Source organism: Scyliorhinus canicula, chromosome 4 (genome assembly GCF_902713615.1).
Source record: "Scyliorhinus canicula chromosome 4, sScyCan1.1, whole genome shotgun sequence".
NCBI classification, from domain to species: Eukaryota; Metazoa; Chordata; class Chondrichthyes; order Carcharhiniformes; family Scyliorhinidae; genus Scyliorhinus; species Scyliorhinus canicula.
The window spans coordinates 107,049,439-107,069,617 of record NC_052149.1 but is presented as its reverse complement, the minus strand read 5'-3'; the positions used below and the strand labels follow the sequence as shown (position 1 = coordinate 107,069,617).

The 20,179-nt window shown below is 47.3% G+C and overlaps 2 protein-coding genes across 7 annotated transcripts in view; both read left to right on the top strand.

Annotated features, from left to right (window-relative positions):
* Positions 1-20,179, top strand: part of LOC119964231 — a 901,051-nt gene that overhangs the window by 557,034 nt on the left and 323,838 nt on the right.
* LOC119964893 (procollagen galactosyltransferase 2-like) overlaps positions 1-20,179 on the top strand; it is a 255,040-nt gene that overhangs the window by 162,822 nt on the left and 72,039 nt on the right. For all 6 annotated transcript variants that reach the window (XM_038794979.1, XM_038794980.1, XM_038794981.1 and 3 more), the window contains exon 2: positions 16,853-16,963. In XM_038794979.1, coding sequence (XP_038650907.1) covers positions 16,853-16,963 — 111 coding nt within the window. The remainder of the gene's footprint in view (positions 1-16,852; positions 16,964-20,179) is intronic.

Here is a 20,179-nt window from a genome sequence, read left to right as displayed (position 1 = left end):
GGCTGTGGGTGCAGGAGACGGTGCCGGCAATGCATGGCACCGAGGGCAACATTGCTAGGTTGGTGACTACAGTGGAGAGCCTGGGGCACAATATTGGTAGCATGAGTGGAGGTGTCAAAGGAGTGGCACAATCGGTGACGGGCATGTCTGACCACCTCAACAGCGTGTCCCAGTAATTGGGGTGCGATACAGGCGGAGCTTGATGAGGTGCTGCGGGGCATGTCCCAGTCACAGTTGGGCATTGCTGAGGCCCTCCAGAGCATGTCCCGGTTGCCCATGTCCCTGGGAGGTCTCCCAGTCCCACATGGGAATAGCCAAGGTGCTGCGGGGCATGTCCCAGTCTCAGGTGGGCATAACTGATGTGACGCAGAGCATGCCGCAGTCGCTGGTGGATGTATTCCAGTCACAGGTGGGTGTTGCTGTGGCGCTCCAGAGTATGTCTCAGTCAGAGAGGAACATCTCCTCGGACATCAACACTGTACTGCAGACATTGGGGAGGCACCAGGGCTGGCAGAGACAGATGTCGCAGGGGCAGTTGAGGCTCGATCCGGCTGCCCCTTTCTCCCAAGGTGAACCCCAGGGTCCTATGGACACTAACTGGGAGGACGGGGAGCTGGGTGCAAACCCAGAGCCACCTTACGGAGTGGCATCGGCGGCCACCCACTCCCCCGAGACCCACCCCACTGACAACGCCGCGTCTCGGAGTCAGCAACAGGAACAAGGTGGCGTGGCATGTGCTGCCGGCAAGTGCGCTGGAGCCCTCCGACGCCCATCAGTGGCATCGAAGGTAACAGGACGCGATAGGAGGCAGGCTGCCTCCACCTTAGATGTGCATCGTGGGGCATACCTAGACAGTGGTAGAGCACAGAGGGCTAAGCAGATACAGGATCAGTGCTTCCCGATCTTTATCCCACAGTCCTTCTTCAAAAGAGTTAACAAGATGATCATGAGCTTTGTCTGGGCGGGAAATTCCCCGCGGGTGCAGATGGCGATGCTTGAGAGGAACCGCAGTGAGGGCGGGCTGGCGTTGCCGAGTCTGATTAATTATTACTGGCCGGCCAATATCGCTTTGATAAGGAAGTGGATGGTGGGTACGGGGTCTATCTGGGAGCGGGTGGAGGCGGCTTCATGCAGGGGCTCCAGCTTGGCAGCCCTGGTCACGGCTCCTCTACCGCTGCCGCCGGCCAGGTACTCCACCAGCCCGGTGGTGGTGGCGACCCTGCGGATATGGGGCCAGTGGAGGAGGCAAGTAGGGGAGATGGGGGCGTCTGGGCGCCAATCTGCGACAACCATCGGTTTTCCTCCAGGAGTATGGATGGGGGGTTTCGGGCATGGAGGCGGGCGGGGGTGGTGAGGGTGGGCGATATGTTCCTGGAAGGGAGCTTTGCGAGTTTGAGGAGCTTGGAGGAGAAATTTGGTCTGGTAAGGGGAAACGATTTTAGGTACCTACAGTTGTGGGACTTTGTCCGTAGACAGGTCCCATCCTTCCCACGCCTCCCACCATTGGGGATCCAGGACAGAATAGTCTCTAGGGGGGAAGGAGGGGAGAGTAGAGTCTCTGACATTTATAAGGTGCTCATGAAGGAGGAAGGGTTCCTGATGGAGGAACTGAAACTCAAATGGGAGGAGGAGCTAGGCGGGGAAATGGAGGACAGGCTGTGGGCAGAGGCCCTGAGTAGGGTACATTCAACCACAACATGTGCCAGGCTCGGCCTGATTCAATTTAAGGTCGTTCACCGGGCCCACAGGACGGTGGCTCGGATGAGCAAATTCTTTGGGGTAGAGGACAAATGCACTAGGTGCGCAGGAGGACCAGCGAACCACGTACACATGTTTTGGGCATGCCCGAGGCTTAGGGGATACTGGGAAGGATTTGCAGGGATCATGTCCCGGGTGCTAAAAACAAGGGTGGCGATGGGTCCAGGGATGGCAATTTTTGGGGTTTCGGAAGACCTGGGAGTCCAGGGTAAGAAAGAGGCCGATGTTTTGGCCTTTGCTTCCCTGATAGCCTGGCGACGAATATTATTGTCATGGAGAGACTCAAAGCCCCGAAGACTGAGTTGTGGCTTACGGACATGTCGAGTTTCCTGGGTATGGATAAAATTAAGTTCGCCTTGAGGGTATCTGTTCAGGGGTTCGCCCGAAGGTGGCAATCATTCATTGACTTCTTTGCGGGAGAGTGAGCGTCAGCAGGTATGGTGGGGAGGTAGAGTAGAGTAGGAGGGATAAATTGGCGGGTAGTACCGGTGGGAGAGGAGCGGGCTTGTGCAGTATTTTACGACTGAAGTATTGAATGTACGTGGATGTTTGCACATTTTTGCCTTTTTTGCTTTCTTTCTGTTGATGTTTGTAACTGTTTACAATGCCAAAAAACTACCTCAATAAAATTGTTTGCCAAAAAAATAAGCAAACACAGGACACTGAGAGGGCACTCGGGGGTGAGGGGAGTTGGGAATAGGGTAAGGAGGGGTTGGGTACGCAGTGGGGGGGGGGGGGGGAGTGTCTGGGAGGGGCGGGGAAGGGGCGGCACCAACGGGAGATTGAGGCAGTTGGGGGACATGTGTTAATCTGGCATTTTCTTCCGCAATGTGGACCGAGCACCAATCTCATGCCCCACCCATCCAGACACAGAGGTCTTGGATACCACTTGCCACCCCCAGCGCCTTGCCCCCACCCCGGAGCATCACGTGCAGGTGATAGATGTGAGTAAGCACTCAGCAGACAGCAGGGAACAGTGATGGCAAGGAATGAGGTGCTCAGCTCGCAGCAGGTTTTCGTCACCCCGCCCTGCCCTTGACAGTGACCCACTGACAGTGCCGACACAGTTCAGGGTGGCTGGTGACAGGGGCAGAAGCTAAGGAATGGGGCAGGAAGGTGGGCGTTGGCGAGATGGAGAATGATGGACGAGGCCATGTCCTATGTGAAGCAGGTGAGGATCAGGGCCTCCCTCCCTCCCTGTCGCTGCCAACTGTCCTCCATCCTCCGGATGGGCCTGCAGGGCCTCCCTGGGCTTGCCCTCCAGCCCCTCCTGGTCCGGCGCCTCCTTGTTCTCCTCCTCGGAGGTGGACACATGTTCCTCATCCTCCACCTCCAGCCCGTTGCCCTGCTGCTATGCCAGGTTGTGGATGGCACAGCAGACCACTATGGGTAGTGTACTGCAGGGCACCACCAGAGCGGTCGAGGCATCGGAACCGTATTTTGAGTAGTCCAATGCACAGCTCAATGACAGCCAAGGTAGCCGCATGGGCCTCGTTGTTTCCGGCCTCCGCATTGGTCACCGGCTTCTACACTGGCGTCATTAGTCAGGTCCTCAGCGGGTACCCTTTATTCCCCAAGAGCCAACTGGCCATCCTGGGGTGGTCCTCAAAGAGACCGACTACCCCAGAATGTAACTGCCATGCCCACTCTCTGGGAAGTGTGCACACATGTGCATGATCTTTATGTGGTAGTCACACATGAGCCAGATGTTCAGGAAATGGGTCCCCTTCCTGTTAATGTAGAGCATTCCCTGATGCCCCAGTGAGCCATCTATTACCCTCTGGACCTAGGGCATCCCGTCGATGGTGGTGAAACCTACTGCCCAGGCATTCTGTTGGTCTTGGTCCATGTCAAAGTTTATATAGTTCACTGCCCAGGCAAACAGGGCATCCTATCCCTGATCGTTCCAGGGCTCGACTGGGACTTGACGGCCACCTGGAGCGGGTATCCTCCTCCTCCTCTACGAGGTAGAGGGTCCTCCTCTTTTAGATAGGAGGTCGCTCCAGCTAATTGTATGGAGATTGGGCTTAAGTGGTGATTATTGGTTTCTCGCCACACTACAGCTGGCTCCTGACCTCGCCAACGGGAGTGGGCCAGTTAGATCGCAAACAGATTGGCGCTTGGCGAGTTTCTCGATTTTGGCCTCCCGCAATTTAATGGCCTCGTTGCGCTCTCGCTTATGCGCAATGCGGCCATTAAATCGCGTCCTCCTTTTCCCAAACTTTCTCATCAGTTAAAATAAATGAACAAAATTATGCTAAAATCTCGATTCCATTTACACATTAGAACTCTAGTTGCCCTCAAGGACCTGTCCTATGTCATCAACGGTAGACAAACACTCAAATTGCTTGTGCTAAGATTAAAAAGCAGGTAAGGAAAGCCTCTCTGCGGTCCTAGGTCGTACATATGCTATGAACATATCTGTGTTCCATGGGATGGATCTCTCACAATTCCGATTTTTGGGTATGTCCCAGTGGGTTTGGGACATTCCAAGGATGGAAGGATGCCACCTTGTTTTAGACGCTTGTGCAAGTAGAAAGCATGATAAAAAAGCCACACCACAGAGGACCCAAAGAGGTACTCTCATTCTCAATACTTTGAAACTATGATTCAAATACTGTGACAAAAAGCAAATTACTGCAGATGCTGGAATCTGAAACCTCTCCACCGCTATCGCTGGCCCACTATCCTATCCAGCCCCACTGCTCCACAATCCCTCCCCTCCCCCAGCAACAGTATAAATCTCATCTATTTCCAGTTCTCTCTAACTTTGACAAAGAGACATTCAGACTCGAAACTTTCAGCTTCGATCTCTCTTCACAGATGCTTGTCAGACCTCCTGAGATTGTCCAGCTTTTTCTGTTTTTAATTCAAATACTGTAATGTATTAAATCTGACACGTGCTTAAATACAATTGTGAGCGTACCAATATGCAGTCAACTTCAAACTATCGTACAATCTAAAAAGGGCTTCAAATTTATTGCAGAGGAACCAATATAGATCAAGGAGAACTGCGATGTTGTGTGTGTTGGGCTTGTTGCTGGATAGAACAGGGGAAACAGAGATTTGGATGAGCTGACATTTGCAGGATACAGCAGCTTAGTTCCAGCCAGGAATATATCAGAATAGGCAAGTCTGAGATGAACATACAAAAATATGAAGGATCACAGAGAGGTAAATGTCCTTTGGTTCATCTAGCCTGCTCCTCACAGTTGTGATACTGGGCTGGATTCTACCGTTCCCTAGTCACGTGTTTCTCGGTAGCGTGCTGCTCGCTGGCAGCAGGATTCTGTCTTCCCGCCACTTGTCAATGGGATATCCCGTTGTAACCAGCCCACGCCGCTGGGAAACCCGCTAGCAGGAGTATGCTGCCGGCGGGGAAAGTGAATCGCAATGATGGGAGAAGTCACAGTATATACAAGGCTGGATTCTCCATCCTGCCGCTCCAGATTTTTGGTTCAGCACGCCGGCGGGATGCTCCATTTCGCCAGCTGGTCAATGGGGCAGCCCCAAGCTGTTGGGAAACCCCCGGGCTGCCAGCAAAATAGAGCATCCTGACGGCGGAAAATCCAGCCCACAACCTCTTATATACACTCTTCTTCCCACATGAAACCAGGCAACCCTTTGCGAGAGATGAAAAACAAGGTAAAATCCCAGGCCAATTTTGGGGAAATAAATCTGGTCTATGCTTCATCTGCCTTTCTAGGCAATTGAAACTAGTCCAGAAGAAAACTCTAGCCCTGAACCCCCCACTTCATATAAGAGGTGATGTCTGCCTCAGCCAGAAATTGTTTTAACTCCTGCTTAAAGGAATTCAGTGAATTGATAGCCACCTCACAAGGTGGGAGCCAGTTTCAGAGGTCTGGTAATTCTCTGTAAAAAAAAACACTTCCTAAGGGCAGCACAGTGGCGCAGTGGGTTGGCCCTGATGCCTGACGGCGCCGAAGTCCCAGGTTTGATCCCGGCTCTGGGTCACTGTCCGTGTGGCGTTTGCACATTCTCCCCGTGACTGCGTGGGTTTTGCCCCTGAGGTACCACCAATTGACTACAAGACGATGAGAACGAGTGAACATAGGCTTTATTATCTAAGAACTTGCCTGCCTGTGACTGGTGTAACAATGAGCGCCGCCCACAGGTGGCAGGTCTATATATCGCCCCCGGGGGGGGGGGGGGGGGGGGGGCGCGGCGGAGCCAGAGGCGGAGCCCACCATAATTCCAGTACAATACATGGAAGGAGATCATATTACCATTCCCTGGCCATAGGCCATAGTACTATTCAGACAACTTATATAATGGCGAATACATTCACCACAGCCCCCATAACCCAATGATGTGCAGGGTAGGTGGATTGGCCATGCTAAATTACCCCTTAATTGGAAAAAATGAATTGGGTATTCTAAATTTATTTTAAAAACTCCTTCCTTTCGTCTCAATCGAGAGTTAGCCTTACACAACTAAATATCGTTATCCCTGGTCCTCACTAACCTATGTACTTCGAACAAATTGTCAACTGGAACGTAATCCAGTTTATAAATCACTTAACATTCACTTCCCCACCACCAACACAGAGTGGTGCAGTGTGTACCAGCTACAAGATGCACAGGAGGTACACATTAAGGCTCCTTCAGCAGCACCTTCCAAACCAACGACCAGTGCCGTCTCGAAGGACAGGGGCAGCAGATGCATGGGAACACCATCACCTGCAAGTTGCCCTCCATGAGAGCACGAGGGTTAGTTGAAATGGCAAGCGACTGCAAACACAGACTGGGTGACCGCTTTGCGGAACAGCTTTTCTATCCACCAGTATAACCACAACCTTTCTGTTGCTTGCCATTTCAGCTCAACATCTTGCTGTCATGTCCACAAGTCTATCCTTGGCTAGCTGCAATGTTGCACTGAAACCCAACGCAAACTGGAGGAACAGAACCTCATCTTCTGGTTAAGGCACTTTACAGCCTTCAACAACTTCGGACTATGAACTCTGTCCGCCATTTTGACTCTTCTTTTATAATGCAAACATTTTTTTAGTCTTAATGCAATCCCACCCCTCTCCCACAGGGCCATCCATCACTTGTTCTTTAATGTTGCTTTCACAGAGGTCTGATGATTTTCTGCTATCAAAATATTCTGCTTTCTTACCATTATGTCACTATCAGCACCTTCTTTGGTTCTCACCACTGTCATTGACACTCCCCCTGTCTTCTGCCCAAATTACCTTTGTCCAATCTCTCCTAGCTTACACCTGTCCCTGATCTTCTCCTTTGCTCCTCCTGCTCCACCCCTTCTTAAGCATTTCTCCCTCTCTTCAGCTCTGAAGAGTCATACAGACTTGAAATGTTAACTCTGCCTCTTTCTCCACAGATACTGTCGTCCTGCTGAGCTTTTTCCAGTGTTTTCGGTTTTCATGCCCCCATACTGTCATAGTTTCCTTGGCTTAGATTTAAGACCTTAGTCTCTGATTGAACTTCATCACTTTCAAACTTAACATAAAATGTTATCAGGTGGTTACTGTTTCCTAAAGACTCCTTTACAGCAAGATTATTATTCAGCCATTTTTCATTGCACAATAGATCTAAAATAGCCCATTCTCTGCTTGGTTCCTCAATGTACTGATCGAGAAAGCCATCTCGTGTACATTCCAAGGATTCATTCTCCACAATACTAGTCCTCATTAGGCTTACTCAGTCTGTATGTAGATTGAAAACCCCATGATTACTGTATTACTCTTGTTTCATGCACCTCTAATTTCCTGACCTGTACTGTGATTTACAGTGTCACTGTTCTTTGGTGGTTTATAAACAGCTCCCACCAATGTTTTCTGTTCCCTGCCGTTTCTTAATTCCACCCAAACTGATTCATATATTGATTTTTAGAACTGAGGTAAACTCTCACTACAGTCCTAATGCCCCCTTTAATTAACGAGTTACCCCACCACCTTTTCCCAGCTCCCTGTTCCTGAGTGTCATATACCCCTGGATATTCAAGTCCCAGCTTTGGCTTCCTTGAAGCTGCACCTCTGTAATGGCACTCAGGTCATGCATATGAATTTCTATTTGAGCTGACAATTCATCTGTTTTATTGTGAATGCAACAGACCTTCAGATTCAGAACCCTTAATTCAATTTTTTTGACTAATTTTTTTAACTCTGACTCAATGAAGTTACTGTGAGAAGCCCCGAGTCGCCACATTCCAGCGCCTGGACATGTACACGGGGGGAGAATTCAGAATGTCCACATTACCTAACGGCATGTCTTTCGGGACTTATGGGAGGAATCTGGAGAACCCGGAGGAAACCCACATAGGCACAGGGAGAACATGCAGGCTCCGCACAGACAGTGACCCAATTCGGGAATCGAACCGGGGACCCTGGCACTGTGAAACAACAGGGCTAACCACTGTGCTGCTGTGCCGCTACATAGAACATAGAACGATACAGCGCAGTACAGGCCCTTCGGCCCTCGATGTTGCACCGACATGGAAAAAATCTAAAGGCCATCTAACCTACACTATGCCCTTATCATCCATATGCTTATCCAATAAATTTTTAAATGCCCTCAATGTTGGCGTGTTCACTACTGTTGCAGGTAGGGCATTCCATGGCCTCACCACTCTTTGCGTAAAAAACCCACCTCTGACCTCTGTCCTATATCTATTACCCCTCAATTTAAGGCTATGTCCCCTCGTGCTAGCCACCTCCATCCGCGGGAGAAGGCTCTCGCTGTCCACCCTATCTAACCCTCTGATCATTTTGTATGCCTCTATTAAGTCACCTCTTAACCTTCTCTCTAACGAAAACAACCTCAAGTCCATCAGCCTTTCCTCATAAGATTTTCCCTCCATACCAGGCAACATCCTGGTAAATCTCCTCTGCACCCGTTCCAAAGCTTCCACGTCCTTCCTATAATGAGGCGACCAGAACTGTACGCAATACTCCAAATGCGGCCGTACTAGAGTTTTGTACAACTGCAACATGACCTCATGGCTCCGGAACTCAATCCCTCTACCAATAAAGGCCAACACACCATAGGCCTTCTTCACAACCCTATCAACCTGGGTGGCAACTTTCAGGGATCTATGTACATGGACACCGAGATCCCTCTGCTCATCCACACTACCAAGAATTTTACCATTAGCCAAATATTCCGCATTTCTGTTATTCTTTCCAAAGTGAATCACCTCACACTTCTCCACATTAAACTCCATTTGCCACCTCTCAGCCCAGCTCTGCAGCTTATCTATGTCCCTCTGTAACCTGCAACATCCTTCCGCACTGTCTACAACTCCACCGACTTTAGTGTCGTCTGCAAATTTACTCACCCATCCTTCTGCCCTTCCTGCATCTAGTTAGGTTGAAGCCTTCTTTACTTCTCTAGTTTTACGACTCACGAGCACATTGCTGTCAGCGCCATTTCAACACTCCAACAGTAGAGCTCCCACTTTCACCAGTACGGGTGCCAGTGCCCCATGAATCAAAATCAGTTCTGCTACAGCAACCTTTGAGACTCGTATTCATCTCCCTAATCTTATTTATCCTATGCCAATTTGTAAATAGCTTTACCTTTGAGGTTCTGCTATTTAATTTAGTGCCAAGCAACTCATATTGTCTATGCAGAACCATTTTCCTGCTCTTATCTATGATGCTGGTAACTACATGAACCATGACCACTGGATCGTCCCTCTCCCAGTGCAGACGCGTCGCCAGCCTTGAGGAGATATCCCAAGCCCTGGCAGGCAACACCTCCATCATGGGCTTGCGCTCTCAACTGCAGAGTACATAGAAACATAGAACATTGGAGCAGGAGTAGGTCATTGGGCCCTTTGAGCCTGCTCAGCCATTCATTATGATCATGGTTGATCATCCAACTCAGTAATCTGTTCCTGCTTTCCCCCACATCCTTTAATCCCTATAGCCCCAAGTGCCATATCTATCTCTTTCTTGAAAACAAAAATGTTTTGGCCTCAACTGCTTTTTTTTTAGAACAGTACAGCACAGAACAGGCCCTTCGGCCCTCAATGTTGTGCCGAGCAATGATCACTACTCAAGCCCACGTATCCACCCTATACCAGTAACCCAACAACCCCCATTAACATTAATTTTTAGGACACTAAGGGCAATTTAGCATGGCCAATCCACCTAACCCGCACATCTTTGGACTGTGGGAGAAAACCGGAGCACCCGGAAGAAACCCACGCACGCACACACGGGGAGGACGTGCAGACTCCGCACAGACAGTGACCCAAGCCGGAATCGAACCTGGGACCCTGGAGCTGTGAAGCATTGATGCTAACCACCATGCTACCGTGCTGCCCATTCTGTGGTCGAGAATTCCACAGGCCTTCCACTTTCTGGGTGAAGAAATTTCTCCTCATCAGATGCGTACTTTCAGTGACTGGTGTACAAAGAGACCCAGGTCCCATTACACATTCCCTTTTCTCAATCTGTAGCCATTCAGATAACAATCAGCCTTCCTGTTTTTGCTACCAAAGTGGATAAACTCACATTGATTTAATTTCGTCTTTAATGCTACTCCCAACATCACCACTACAGATTTGGGATCTATATACAATTCCTGCTAACAATGTTTGCCCCTTGGTGTTTCCCAGCTCTCCCCATACAGATAACACATTGTCAGAGCTAATATCCTTCCTCACTATTGTGTAATTTTCCTTGTAAATCAGCAATGCAATTAAACCACCTTTTCTTTTTTGTCTCCCCCTTCCTAAATACTGAATACCCCTGAATGCTTGGTTCCCATCCCTGGTCACCCTGTAGCCATATATCCATAATCCCGACTATCTCATCCCATTTACATCTATTTGCATGATTAATTCATCCACTTTATTACAAATTCTCTGTACATTAAGGCACAAAGCCTTAAAAGGTTTGACTTTTTAACATTACTTGTCCCGTTCCCATTATTTTTCACTGTAGCTTTGTTTGATTCTGGCCCTTGATTTCTCTGCGCATCACTTTTTTTATTCCTCTTTCTGTCTTTTGTTTCTGTCTGTGTTCCCCTTCTCTGACTCATTGCATAGGTTCACATCCCGTAGCCCTTTTAGTTTCAACAGTACTAATCCACCTAACTAGTACTGTCTCCTATCAATACCTCATTCCTCTTCGGTTTCCCCACTTGAATGGCATGCTTCATCATGGTGCCATGAGTCAGCTCATCCACCTTGCAGTCCTTCTCCTCAGCCACACAGATATCAAGCACCTCGTACCTATTGGACAAAGTCAGGGGTTAAGGCTCTTCCATCACTACGTGCTGGTTCTACTTACCTGCCTGACTCTTAGTCACACTCTCCTGTCCCTGACCAACACTAACGTTCTGTCTAACTTAAGGGTTGTGATTGCCTCTTGGAACAAAGTGTCCAAGTAGCTCTCCCCCTCCTTGAGGCCCCATAATGTCTGCAGCTCAGACTCCAGCTCGGAGCAGATGTTACACAAGTTGCAGACAATTGCTGCAGATATGGTTGTCCGCGAGTGCAGTGTATTCTACAGATTGCTGGATTCTGCAGTCATGGCACCCCACCAGCCCTGCCATTTCTGTCTATCCTTATTTAATTCATTAATCAATTAATTCAGAATTTGCACAGCTACTGTCATATAGAATTGCAATCACCTAGCTTGTAGACAAGGAAGGGAACTCACCAACCACAGAAGGCTTAAATAAAGTAGACAAAGGAGCCCTTATTTCCTCCACACCGACTTCCCACCCAAACCAAATTCCCAATCAAAGGGTCAGGGAAATGTTCCTGAATCCACCAGATTGGCAAGTTCCACACCATACAAGTCTCAGGTGCCCACAGGTTGGATATCTCCCCCTTTTAATTTAATCATCAGTTTATTTAATTTAGTTTATTTGGTTCAATCTAAGTAGTTGGATGTCACCAGCATTTGGGAATAGAATATGAAGACAGAAATTGGATGCAAGATTTTCATTATATTGCATGTTTAATCCTCTTTTAATGATGTTCTATAGCTACCAAATACCCTGATTATATTTTGTGTGAAGCTTGTGGCGCCATTATCACAATCTGATGAAACAATGTGACGACCTCTTACATTCTTTAATCTCAATATAAATTCAGTGCTATCTTGAACCCATAATTAATATTGCTTTAATCTCATTGAAGCTATGCATGAAAATCTAGATAGTAACAGATATAATTTAGCCTTTGTTGTTTTTGAAACTTGCAAACAATTTGAGCTTTGCTCTTGTAATTATTTTAAGGGGCTCAAGGTGTTCATCTGCACACGAGATCTGAAATATCAATGTTGGTCCTCGCACTGGAGCCATTAAGGTTCTGACCGCAAAACATTTAGCATAGATTCACAATATATGCTGTCATACTGCATGTTGGTGTTGAGTGACCACGTTGCTAATGTTAGGAATTTTTGCCCTGCAAGCCAGGAATTCTCCACGACCACATCCAACTAATAATGGCTCTGGGAAATGGCTGCAGAACACACAGTTGCAACATTCTAAACTGCCCTCTAAAGATTGTTTTCCCCTTTCACAGGGAAGTGTTGCCGTTTTAGGAAAGTGCACGGTTGTAAATCATTTCTCAGGCCGGTCTGTGGGCCACAGAGTGAGACTGTACAATAAACTGTGGCCTTGTCGGTTCTTTCTGTGAGGACTCTTTAAAGCTCAGTGAGTTGGAGGGGTGCAGTGATGTGCAACTTTACGAGAGGGTGTGTTCACAAGGATAAGGTCAGGAATTCCTGGATGCTCGACTGACATCTCACTCTTTCAGAATCAGTCATGGGAATGAAATACAAAATGGAACCCTAAATTTCTTTGAAGGGAGAATAAAAATCAAAAGCTGTAAAAAATCTGTCCTAGTGATCATGCATTTCTAACAGGTATTTCTATCTGCCATGCTCAGCCTGCACGTCAAATGGTTTCTTCAATTGAATGAGCAAATACACTGGTTCATCTGGTGAGGGCGAAGATTCAATCCATGGCCTTTATTAAATTAGCTGTTCCAATCGGGCACAGTAACTGACTGTATGTCAGTGGAAGCCAGCACAGCCCTGAGAGGAAATGGGAAGAATTGTAAATTTGAAGTTGGCATTTCCACCAATTACAGCTTTTATTTCCAGTGTGTTCAGTTTTCCTTCTAATCAGTACAAGCCACGATGAACATTAAGGAAGCTACAGTGTAAGCCAAGTAATGATTCAGGTTTACCACACTCACAGCAGGCACAATAGTTCCTGGCCCGAATTCTGCAGTCAGCAGTGAAGGAACAGCACTTGCCATGCTTGATGCTGACAGCTTCCCACAGATTTTTCATGTGGCCATTTGAGCAGTCTCGTGGCTATTGGGGATGTGATCCAGCAGAGCGACTTTTACAGGGCATCTCTGGTGTGGACAGGGTCAGCAAAGGGATGGCTCTTCTACCAATCAGAATAAGAATTCTGAGAGACTCAGGGCGGGATCTTGTCCCGCTGAAGGCAACCCCCCCCCCCCCCCCCCCCAACTTTGTGACAGGTTGCCGGGCAGTGGGGCGGGTGTGCCATATCTCCTGGGCAGCGTCATCTGGGGCTACGCTTTCCAGATAGAAGCTGAGTAAATCTGTGAAGGACTGCGGCCCACTTCCAAGAGTTGCTGGCCCAATCAGAGGACCAGTAGTTCAGCAGCCTCAGCAGTGCCACCACTAGCGCTGGCCATTGTGGAGGCTGCACCTGGAGGGTGAGGGCACATTGTTAGTTGTACACCCTGAACATCAGGAAGGTACGTTCTCAGAATGCCAAGGGAAGGCAAATGGGCCTTGGTTGTGGTGGGCAAGAAGGAATGGGGACGGCGCCATGTTATCACGTGACCATTGCTACAGGCGATGCCTCTGTGGACCCTCGAGTGCCCAAAAAAGAAGCCCTTGATGAAAGACCCAAGACCCAAGGAGGGGTTTACCCCCATTTTGCAGTAGTACATCCATTCCAACAGGGACATGATTGGAGACACAAAATCCTGGGCAACAATCCAAGCATATGTATGCTGCAGGCAAGAAAAATGCTGATATCATCAAGTAGCAGAATTCAACACAAATGACAGGTACTAAATTCCCATCACTACCAGTTTTACATCCTTTGTAAAACACAAACGCAACTTCCTGAACAACAATGTGTACTTCTGAGATTTGAGTAAATAATCTCGACTGGCATATCAGTTTACTCCTGAGGGAATGCTGCACTGTCAGTGGAACTTACAATTGAATTAGATATTAAACTGAGGCTCCATCTTCTCCCGTGTTGCTATTTCACAGTAGAGCATAGGGCTCCTCCCCCTGTGTCCTGGCCAATATTTATCCCTCAATGTAGAGTTGAAGTCTCGTTTTCATATTAAGAATACCCTACATCGTGATCTGTGGCACTAACACCATGCTAAATGGGATACACATTTTACAGAGCTAGCAACTCAAGAATGGGCAGCCATGAGGTGCTGTGGGCCATCAGCAGCAGAATTGTATGTAGCCACTTACCATTACCACCAAGCCAGGGGATTAAACCTGATTCAACGTAGAGTGCATAAGCAATACCAGGCATACCTAAAAATGAGATCTCTCATGCCTTCTTCCCATAATCCTTGATCCCCTTAATAATCAAGAACCTAGTAATAGGACAGGGTAGGGGCCTGACCCTAGGTAGGGGATGGGATTCTCCACCGGCGTGATTCTCCGTTTTGCCGGCATCCGGGGGTTTCCTGACGGTGTGGGGCTGCCCTACAGTGGGAAACCCCATTGACCGGCTGGCGAGATGGAGAATCCCGCCGGCGGGTAGGGGCAGAAATGTGGCGCGGCGGGGCGGAGAATCCAGCTCAGGGTACCCTTTCAGAGGGTGGGTGCAGACTTGATGGGTCAAATGGCCTCCTTCTGCACTGTAGTGATTCTATGATTTCTGGTTATCCCACTTTTGGAAACATCTTTTCGATGTCTTCCCAGTTCCAGGTGCAAAAACCAATACATTTATTTTTGGTGCCACACAGAAGATTGGGTAACAGCACCCAATTATATGTAGCACAAACAGCGGGACATTCATCAACAAATTACTGTCGCTCTGACTGTCACTCTTACTATCATTCCTGAGTCAAGCAGACATTAAAAAACTGAAACTTCAATAAATTTGATAAGTTAATTAACAGTGGCAATGTGAGGTTCGTTCACAATGAATTCACTGAGATTTATAATAATGGTTTAATTTATTTTTGAAATGTTTTTTCTGGCTGGTTCTATAACAATGCCAGTATTGATGAAAAAAGAGACATTTTTGTTGAAGTTTTTCATCTTGCACTCATCAGGGCATTTTCAAGAACACAACTTGAGGGAAACCAACACATTTCTACAATATGAGAAGGGGTGCTCTCTGCTCATACACTATTATTTTGTTGATTTCCGTTGTATTGTATTCTTGCAAATGTCATGGTGAGTGCAAGATGGAAAGCTTTGACAAAAAAGTTGCTTTTTGTTTTAGCGGTGCCGATATGTTTCAGAACCATATCACTATTATTTGTGAATTTCTTTGAATTTGTTTTCCCTGTCCAGTTAAAGGTGCGTGGGTTGATTCTGAGTGCCCTGCCCCACTTGGTGTGAGCAGGATGTTAAGGGCCTAAAAATAGGCCTGGTGATCTATCTGCCCCATCAACAGCAGTGACTCAGCCAGCCGCAAGGGTCTACCTCTGGGTGTTTACAGCCCTCATTTAGGCAACAGGCACCATTTATTATGGAAAACGGGGTACCACCATGACGTGAATAGGATCCCAATCGTCTTTTCAGCCAGAAGTATTGGAGCTGCCACAATACCAGTCAGTTACATAAATGATGGAAAAGAAGAGTCCCTCGAAAGATAAACTTGAATAATTTGTGAATATTGGCAGGACAGAAGTGCCCCCATGGGGCCCACTGAAATATGATCGCCATTGCTACCCCAGACCACCCCTCTCTGCAATTGCAACCTCCCCTGCCTTAACTTACATTCCCAAAGTTTAATGGCAGCTCAGTCCTATTTTCAGGCACCAATCCGGCGTGTAGAGTCAGGATGACTGTTTAGTGCATTGCACTTTGCCCCTTGAATGAAGTGGAGACTCAAAATCACAGGGAGCCCACAGACACAACCCCTTGTCCAGTTCATGACATGCAGCAGTCTTTCTCTGCTCTGCTTTCCTGCTGCCATCTGTGAGCCAGGGCAGTGTGCATCTTTACCCTTGGGGTATCACTGCAGAACACCATCCCAACCTTAAGCAGAATTCACTAATGCACTGGAATAGTGATCAGAATCGGGAACACAGGCTACTTCCTTTTCATGGACCAGTTTTGCTAATGAGAATTCCAACTCCCCTGCTGCCCTTCTGGTCGAAGTCAGCGAACTGAAGAGGGAACTGGTATCAATAAAAGTGAGGATGAAGCCTTCGGACTGTTGCAAAATCCCACCAATTCACTAATATCTTTCTCGGAAGAATGTCTGGCATCCTTACCCAGTCTGGCCTATGTGTGACTCCCAGTCCCACACCAATGTGGCTGGCTCCTAACCACAATCCTGGACAGCTAGCGGTGGGCAATAAATGCCAGCCTTGCCAGAAATTTTCACATCCTGAGAATGAAAATAAAGCTGCGATAAAACCTTGCAGCACAGAAGGATGCCATTCAGTCATCATGTTAGTGCTGGTTCTTTCAGAATAGACCCATGCCTTCCACACAGCTCCACATTGAATTTAGGAATTTCTTTGCTCATTTTAAGTGATAGAGGAATAATTTGTGGAAATGTCAGTATTTCTGTTCTCTCAATGAATTCCTTTGACATCAATAGCATTCAGCATGAGGCATTACAGGACAAGAAACCTGTGAGATAAAGTGTTTTGAAAATGGGGCTGGTGATAGTATCTGTCAGGGTGATATTTTAAATTACTCTCTTCCCTTAACAACAGTCCAATACCAAGCAGATTTACAAACTGCCTGCCTTTATTTAGTGCTGACAGAAAAGCAACATCCTTTTGTATTTAAAGTAAGATCAATTTGTTTCCTGATCTACTGATTTTAAATGCTACTTCAGTTCAGTTTGGCTTACCAATGATGATTTTATCTGTGTCTTTTCTATAGGGTTGCCACGGACCACAACACTGACAACACAACAGCAATACTGCGGGAATGGTTAAAGAATGTTCAGAAGGCCTATCATTATGTGGAGTGGCGGCCCCTGGATCATCCCAAGTGAGTGGTCTACATTGCTCGGCCACCTCAGTCAATCTCGTCCGCTCGTATGAATTTTTGATTTAGGTGGTTTCCAAATATTTTCATAGAAACATTGTTCTGCAAAGCTTGGTGCAATTGATGTCTGGAAATGCACCTTGAAAATATAATTACAGCAATTAAAGGGGCATTGCATTTCCTTCATCCAAAAAAAGGTTGGGGGAACTTTTTTTAATACACTGAGGTAAATCACACCAGCACTGTGCTACAAACATTCAACACTGTCCTGACAAAAGTAACTTATTTCATTTTGCTGCATCTGTTCCTCCACAAATGTTGATCAGGAATGCCAAGCATTTTCCCTTTAATGAAGGCATAGTACATTTTGGATTTATTGTACCAGACATCAACGTAACTTCAGATCTTTTTTCCCTGGAGTACACAGGGTAATTTGCATTAGTGCCTGGCCTCTTTAAATCTGTTTGCATGGCCATGTATGCAAGGTAATTTAAGGATGCCAACTTTTGCACAGTAACTCTTGGGTTGCTGCATGGCCACAGTTTGGAGGGAACATTCCCAGACATTAGTGCCATGGACCTGCGAAGCATCTATGTTCGCAATGAGCAACGCTTGACACATTTTGAAATCTGAACTACCTTTACGTGCACACCAAAGATAAGTACAAGGGAGGGATTGATGCAATCTTTACACAGAAAGTAGGAGCCTTTGCTTTTGGGCGGGAATTCAGCTGTTGGAGTGGGCAGAGCTACAGAGTGGAGCGGTGAGTATTTAAACTAGCTGCTTGGCGGATTCCAGTCTTTTCAGCAGGAATTCAGCTGTTGGAGTGGGCGAAGGTACAGAGTCGAGCAGTGAATATTTAAACTAGCTGCTTCGCTGCTTAAACAGCGGCCACAGGGTCTTTGGGGTTAAATTTGAAGAGTGACATCATAGCAAAGCAGTAACCTGATTGGCTGGTAAGGAAAGTGCTCCAATTAGCAGTAGCTGGGAGAAATTTAATTCTTTGTGTGTTGGTAAGTATTATGATGGGAAAGTAAAATCTTTATTCCTTTCATTTATTCATTATTTGATATTATATTTGTAATCAGTTAAGGTAAAGTGTAAAAATGGCAGGAGATCCCAGACCCGTGTTATGCTCCTCGTGTTCAATGTGGGAGCTCACGGACGCGGCCGATGCCCCTGGCTCCTTCATGTGCGGGAAGTGTGTCCAGCTGCAGCTCCTGTTAGACCGCATGACAGCTCTGGAGCTGCGGATAGACTCAATTTGGAGCATCCGTGATGCTGAGGAGGTCGTGGATAGCACGTTCAGTGAGTTGGTCACACCGCAGATCAGGAGTGGTGAGGGAGACAGGGAATGGGTGACCAAAAGGCAGAGAAAGAGCAGGAAGACAGTGCAGGTGTCCCCTGCGGTCATCTCCCTCCAAAACAGGTATACCGTTTTTGATACTGTTGGGGGAGATGACTCACCGGGGGAAGGCAGTAGTCGCCAGGTTCATGGCACCGTGGCTGGCTGTGCTGCACAGACAGGGCAGGAAAAAGACTGGCAGGGCTATAGTCATAGGGGATTCAATCATTAGGGGAGTAGACAGGCGTTTCTGTGGTCGAAAACGAGACTCCCGAATAGTATGTTGCCTCCCGGGTGCACGGGTCAGGGATGTCTCAGATCGGCTGCAGGACATACTGAAGGGGTGGGTGAACAGCCAGTTGTCGTGGTGCATATAGGCACCAACGATATAGGTAAAAAAAATGGTATGAATCCTACAATCAGAATTTAGGGAGTTAGGAGATAAGTCAAAAAGTAGGACCTCAAAGGTAATAATCTCAGGATTGCTACCAGTTCCACGAGACAGTCAGAGTAGAAATTCAAGAATAGTCAGAATGAATACGTGGCTTGAGAGATGGTGCAGGAGGGAGGGGTTCAGATTTTTGGGACGTTGGAACCGGTTCTGGGGTGGTGGGACCATTACAGAGCGGATGGCCCACACCTGGGCAGGACTGGAACCAATGTCCTCGGGGGTGCTTTTGCTAACACTGTTGGGGAGTTTTAAAACTAATGTGGCAGGGGGATGGGAACCAGATTAGGAAGTTAGAGGTCAGTAAAGAGGCAGCAACTAAAACCAGTAAGGTACTATATAACAAACTCATTGTGACTAAGGGGAAGATAGACAGGGAAGAGATGATGAACGCAAAGGACGGGTGGTTTGAGGTGCATTTGTTTTAATGCGAGAAGTGTAGCAGGTAAGGCAGATGAATTTAGGGTTTGGATTAGGACCTGGGAATATGATGTTATTGGTATTACTGAGACTTGGGTGAGGGAAGGGCAAGATTGGCAACTAAATATCCCAGGGTATAGATGCTTCAGGAAGGATAGAGAGGGAGGTAAAAGGGGTGGAGGAGTTGCATTACTGGTCAGAGATGATATCACAGCTGTGATTAAGGAGGGCACTATGGAAGATTTGAGCACTGAGGCAATATGGGTAGAGCTAAGAAATAGGAAGGGTGCAGTAACATTGTTGGGACTTTACTACAAGCCTCCCAAAAGCGAGCGTGAAGTAGAGGTACAGATATGTGGACAGATTATAGAAAAATGTAGGAGCAATAGGGTGGTCATGATGGGAGATTTTTAACTTCCCCAACATTGAATGGGACTCATGTAGTGTTGGAGGCGGAGATGGAGCAGAATTTGTAAAGAGCATCCAGGAGTGTTTTTTAGAGCAGTATGTAAATAGTCCAACTTGGGAAGGGGCAATACTGGACCTGGTATTGGGGAATGATCCCAGCCAGGTGGTTGAAGTTTTAGTCGGTGATTAATTTGGGAATAGTGATCACAATTCCATAAGTTTTAGAATACTCATGGACAAAGACGAGAGTGGTCCTAAAGGAAGAGTGCATAATTGGGGAAAGGCCAAGTATAACAAAATTCGGCAGGAGCTAGGGAATGTGGATTGGGAGCAGCTGTTTAAGGGTAAATCCACATTTGAAATGTGGGAATCTTTTAAGGAAAGGTTGATTAGAGTGCAGGACAGACATGTCCCTGTGAAAATGAGGGATAGAAATGGCAAGATTAGGGAATCCTGGCTGACGGGTAGTTTGTGAGAGAATTCACCAAGGAGAGGTACATGACGGATGTTGAGGTTAGGGATGTGTTTAAATACTCTAGGTCAAGTCGCCATAAGGAAGGGGACGTTTTGGGTATTCTAAAAGGCATTAAGGTGGACA